Source organism: Asterias rubens, unplaced genomic scaffold, assembly GCF_902459465.1.
Source record: "Asterias rubens unplaced genomic scaffold, eAstRub1.3, whole genome shotgun sequence".
In the NCBI taxonomy this organism is placed as follows: Eukaryota; Metazoa; Echinodermata; class Asteroidea; order Forcipulatida; family Asteriidae; genus Asterias; species Asterias rubens.
In genome coordinates this window covers 816113-822048 of record NW_022985694.1, presented here as the reverse complement: position 1 = coordinate 822048, position 5936 = coordinate 816113, and the positions used below count along the sequence as shown (strand labels likewise).

The 5936-nt window shown below is 35.2% G+C and overlaps 1 protein-coding gene across 1 annotated transcript; it reads left to right on the top strand.

The window, feature by feature from the left end:
• Positions 1 to 3604: 3604 nt before the first annotated feature.
• On the top strand, positions 3605 to 5519 carry LOC117305596. Its single transcript, XM_033790472.1, has 3 exons — positions 3605 to 3746; positions 4141 to 4356; positions 5268 to 5519. The coding sequence occupies exons 1-3, from the start codon at positions 3720 to 3722 to the stop codon at positions 5517 to 5519; spliced, it is 495 nt and encodes a 164-aa protein (XP_033646363.1). The 5' UTR covers positions 3605 to 3719.
• The last annotated feature ends 417 nt before the right edge of the window (positions 5520 to 5936 follow it).

Below are 5936 nucleotides of genomic sequence, written 5' to 3'. Positions count from 1 at the left end.
TTAGCACCCTCAATCTTTTGCTCTAAGCTGGGTGGCTGATTCCAACATACCGTCAACCATTGTTCATAGCCCGGGTTATTTGAATTACAGTGAGTGGATACTCCACAATAAAATCCAAGTAATTACTACGACAACCTTTGTCAAGTCATTTAGGTTTCATTGCAACCTCGGTATTATAAAACGAAAAAAATTACTCCAGAAACTCAAAACAAATCCAAATATATCACATCAGATAGGCACAATATTTTCAGTAAACCTACCCCAAAGTTCTTGTTCTATCAATAGATAACAAAGGTTTTTTTAAAACTTAAACTGGGGTAAAAACCCAGATTTCAAATATTTGTTAAATATCTCAGAATTTCTTGGAGACACAGGTAAATTAATTTGTGCTTTATCGATAACATATCACCTCTATTGTGTGCAAATCTAAAATTGTAGTCACTATATATTTATAAAGAGAAATTGTTCACCCTTTTTGGATGGAAGTTGGCAGGCATTTTTACCCAGGCCTCAATGTATAAACGCCCGCACACATGTACATGTATCAAACAGAAATACAGATCACTTTGACAGGTTCTTTCATAGTGGAATCATCTTCATTTAATTGTTTCAATATTGAGGAACACTACATTAACTACTTTTCAAACACAGTTGGTTCCAAAATCAATCATTTGAGACAGTACCTTTATGTGGAAGGTTGAAATATTAGCGTGCATAATTCACACACAACAAACCTGAACACTTATATTATGTACATGTCAACCAACTTTGACAGGTCTAAGGTTAGAATGCCCATTCCAGCAAGGCTTCACTGGTCAAAGGAAATCATCCCAGAAGCTCTTGGTGCTGATTTCAACAAACACTAAGATTCTCCTAAAAGACGAGTTGTCAGTATTACCTTAGCGATTTGTATTGTCACATCATTCACACCTAGATTAGCAATTAACATTGATTCGCAGTTAAGATCAACTTTAACTCTTTGTGAAATCGAGCCCGGATCACCGATATTTCTTTAAGACCCAAGAAAGCATCTTTCATACTAAAATTTATAGACCTGTTTTTGTTGTCGGTTTTCAGAATTACTTGGATAGCTTTGACCCTACATCTTACATGCAGTATATTTCATTTAGTAATTATATTTGTCTTATTTCACTTGCAGTGTCAAGTGAGCTTTTTTATCATGGGCGTTTACACCCCAGTTTACCCTATGCACAAATTTCATTACACTTGCTTCACTCCAAAGATGTTCACTCACTTTCAGTATAGCAAAGAAGTTCAATCAGTGCAAGCACTAGATCAGCCACAGCCTGAAATAGACAAATGTAAAAAATGACAATACAAAATGGTTAATGTTATTCATTCAACTAAAGCTGTCACAATTTATTTTGTAATTACTAATTTAATTAAGTTAGATATATTATACTCATCATTGGCCGAGTTTCACAATGGTCTGAATTCCATCTCATGAATGACTGTGTGAAATTACCAGGACAATGTTGTCGTGGAACCAGACTAAACATTTATCACACAGTAAAATGTTTAGTCCCCAAAAGACAGTCACTGTGCTTTTTCAAACTAACTTTTGTGTATTTATAAAAACTGACATAGAGTTGATATTTTCAAATTAAATTTAAAATAATACAAATAATAATCATCACCATTTACTATGTACATGTATTGTAATTATATGATCTTTACGCCCAACATGCCCAGGGTTTCCATAATTTATTTAACCAACAAAACATGACCAATCACCATTCATCAAACCATCAAACCAACCAATCAAGAAATATATTTCCACTTCACTGAAAAACACAAATGTACAACTTAATATCAATCAAGTACTTCCAACCAATCGATTGATTTATCCCCATGGCATAATGTGCATGACATGACAATACCATTACCAACACTCATCTACGTCAATTGAGTATAGGCGGAAAAATGTCTGTATTCTGCCACCACTTTTTCATTCGTTATGATATAAAATTATAAATAGTATCTAATTTACCTATTTCAGAGATTCCTTTTTGTAATAGTTAAAAGGTGGTGGCAGGATACAGAGATTTAGGCCCATGCCTATCTTTTCTATGCATGCTGGAGTGGCCGTCGTCATACTTCCATGTACAGTACTGTACAACACAGCACAGCATGCAGTACATCACTGTATCCCATCCACCCGTACATGCTCTCGGGAGTTATCCCTTTGTTTCTTTATATAGAATATGTGCAAAACTAGAATTATACTTACAAAACCTGTGATGAATAGCAAACAGCAAGATCAATCCAACCTTTCTAAAAGGTCAATTTCGATGACACAAAAACTAAAAGCGCCCTGCATTCGGTCAATCGAAGACGATGTGAATGTCAACAACAGTACAGTTCACGTCGACTGACTAAACCGCATGGATGCAAATGATGCACACACGCGCTGCATGCATACTGTCTGCATGCTGAACATGCAAACAGACGTCGACCAGATCAGGGACCACATCACGTTAGTAACTTAGGGTGCAGCCTCGCTACCATGGGTAGACTTGGTTCCAAGTCTGTGCTCGTGGTTTTTAGTCTACCTGATAGCGCTAGCCAATACATAATTGCCTGAAATAGCGCCCTCTGAGCTGAGACACGTAGTCCAATTAGTTCTGCGCATGCGCGAACTTTGGAGAGCTAGAGATGAGACACGTAGTCCATTTAGTTCTGCGCATGCGCGAACTTTGTCGCACTCTCCTATAGCTAGCTAGCTCAGCAGAGAAATTCTGGAATTCACTTTTCAGCGTGCACTCCAGACTCATCACAGCCTAGTTCTCTAATCTTTAGTTGTTATCATCCAACTTTAGTCCAAAAATGGTAAGTCTCCTTTAAGTTACAGATTGTTAGGGGTAGTATGTAAACAAGTCAGACAAAAAGGCATTGCAAAAACTGCATCCAAAGTTCATACTGTTTCAATTTAAGTTTTTTTTGTTCACTGTGTCTGTGCAGGCCTGATTACCAACCATACCATGCTACTTCCTTTTAACTGTCAAGTAAACCAAAGTAACTCAGAACTCCCTTTTCAAGAATTTGCCTTCGAAAGTCGTGGTTTCTTGGTCTTACTTCTTACTCTAACATAATTCAACTTGTAATGTAAATGTACTTTGTAGCAAAAAGTCAAACATCAACCATCTTCTCACTCAGGGAATTGCAATATTAATTATATGACTAGGAGATTTATTTTTAAAAATATCATGTGCTTGTTAGTTATTAAACTTGCCTTTTCTTGCAAATTATGCCCAAGGCCAACATGTTGTTTTCTTCATTCATTTATTTCATTTCGCCATCGATTATTTTTTCAGACGTCAACACTTCACAACCTTTTCAACTACAGCAACAAGCCATATGGAAGTTCTGTGAGGGTAAAAGTCATTGCACAGGGGGCACTAGCAAGCAACAGCAACCACTATGGTGTTGCAGATGAAACAATGGCTGTGGAAGTTGTGCTCTATGATGAAACAAAAGCTTCTAAAATGCAGTGTGGTAGATATGTCACGATCATCAATGCAATGGCAAAAAACCAACCACACAAGCAAATTCAAATATCAAAGAGCACCAGAGTGGGTAGTGCAGGATCATTTGATGTACCATTAGCTCTTGAACAAGCAGCAACTGATCTTGTGAATCCACAAGCAGCAACATTTGTCTCTCTTTCTGAAGTCAAGACCTCCCCAATCAAGAAGCTTATGTCTGTTCATGGACAAGTTGTGGCTGTAAGTACCCTTCCTTAATATCATAAACCAAACTATCTGCACCAAAAACTAATTATTTTCATCCCAAACTATTTTAACAACCTCAAAAATCATAGTGTTGAATAGACAAATTGGGTGGTATCTCAACTAAGACACAAATGTATTGCCCCCTTGTTGTATGACTATGTTCCTCTTTCAGTGTCTACAGCTCAAGGCCTCAAAGTTTCTATTCATATTTTCTTTCAGCCAAAACAACACTCTTCAGTGTCACCAAATCACTGAAATATGTCTCTATGCCGCTCATCTAATTCTGTAACATCAATGGAGTGGAGGGCACTTTTCTTTCAAAGCTTTTTCTTTACAAAACAGTTAATATTTACTAAACACAAAATTGTTTTTCCATTCTGTATTATAGCAAGAAATGACAAAGACTGTATTTGCCAAAGGAACAGACCTTAACGTGAAAAATATAACCATCAGGGAGCGAGGCCAATCATGCAGACTTGCACTCTGGAGAAACCATTCTTCATCAAACATAAATGTTGGAGACTTCTTGGAGGTGACAAATGTACTTACTAATGAGTTTCTGGAGGAGAAATATCTATCCTCAACAAGACACAGTGAAGTGAAGGTAAGGCTGCATAATTTTTTATTTTTTTTAAATCACAGTGAATATATCATACAAGATTCCTATATATATAATTTACTTTTCAACCTGCATTTGTCTTGTTGCTTTGTTGTTTTATATTAAACTTATTTAACAAAAGAGTTATTTATAAACAACTTAAAATGTTTCTTTGAGTATTTCAAATGCACACAACAAAACATACACCTATCAAAGTTTGTTAAAGTTTTCTGAAAAAAGATATTTGTTCACAATCCCAAAACATAATAGGCCCTACCGATTAAATAGATCCTTAGAGCATAACCCAACAATATTCTGAACAAAGTGATAATGTAAACAATCACTTACTATTTTTAATTTTGTACTTTTTTGAACCTGCAATGTTCATCTTCTGAAAGTGTTTTCAGGACAGTTTGTATGTGCGGCATCAGCTTGAGCCAAAGAATATCTTAATAAATGCATTCATAATTGACCTATTGACACACCTTGTTTAATGTAGTGTGTTTTGTACTGCTGTTGTGATTTGTGTGTTGTGTTGTGTTGTGAATTTACCATGTTTGTTAGTAGCCCAACTCTTTCAACACATATATTACAAATAATTATTAAAAAGAAAATGGAACAAAACCAAATTAACTGTTACAGTTTTAACTGACATAGTTAAACAGTTATTTTCAAACACATCAAATTAAAAAGTCCTTAGATCTTTTTTGCTCTATGTACAGAAATTGAAGCAACAATGCAGCCAAACAGATTCAACATTTTTTCCCTAAAATAACTTCTCCATCCATTTACAAAAACAAATAATTCCCTCCCTCCACACATGTTTTGCATATTTTATAGATATACGGAACACCTAATATAGATTTTAAAAAGTATATAATCTGACCAATTTATTTTCTTTCCTCTACTACATTCAGGTAATAGATCAAGAGGCAATCAAACAGGAAGCAGAAGTGATTTCATATGACATTCAGGAAGACACTGTTCAATTGACATCAAATGAACAAGGCTTTCCCAACTACACTATCAAAACAGAGCTTCTGAAACAAGCTTTTGAAGACGAAGAAGATTTGGACGACATAGATGAAATCCTGACGAAGAGAGTCCCTTTCAAATGCCAGTTCATTTTAAATAAAAATGGCATGGACAACTTCTCTATCATTATTTAAGTTGTCAAGGTGTCATCTCTGACACAGATGAAATCCTGAAGAAGGAGTTCCTTTCAAAAGCCAGTTCATTTTAGATCAAAGTGGCATGTACCACTTCTCTAGCATTATTCATGTTGACAGTTTTAAGTTCTATTGTTGAGTTGAAACAGTATTGTATTGTTGTGTTTATGAATAGTTTATTGCTGACCAATCATGACCAATGATGTTTAAATCACAGTGGAATTGACCAAATTACAATTATTTACCTACAAGTGAATTGACAGCAGATCGGTGACAAGGATAGAATCATGGATGATAAAGAAGTATATGAAATTCAGATAGATTTTATTTCTGATAGTTTCAATGAAAGAGTACTTTAACTTCCACAAAATCAAAACACACATTTTAAAATATATTTTAAAACATGATGTGTCTCAC

Coding starts and splice junctions, on each gene's coding strand:
- LOC117305596 (XM_033790472.1), top strand. CDS start 3,720: ATGTCTGTTCATGGACAAGTTGTGGCT. Junction 3,747..4,140: donor TTCATGGACAAGTTGTGGCT/GTAAGTACCCTT, acceptor TCTGTATTATAG/CAAGAAATGACAAAGACTGT. Junction 4,357..5,267: donor CAAGACACAGTGAAGTGAAG/GTAAGGCTGCAT, acceptor TACTACATTCAG/GTAATAGATCAAGAGGCAAT.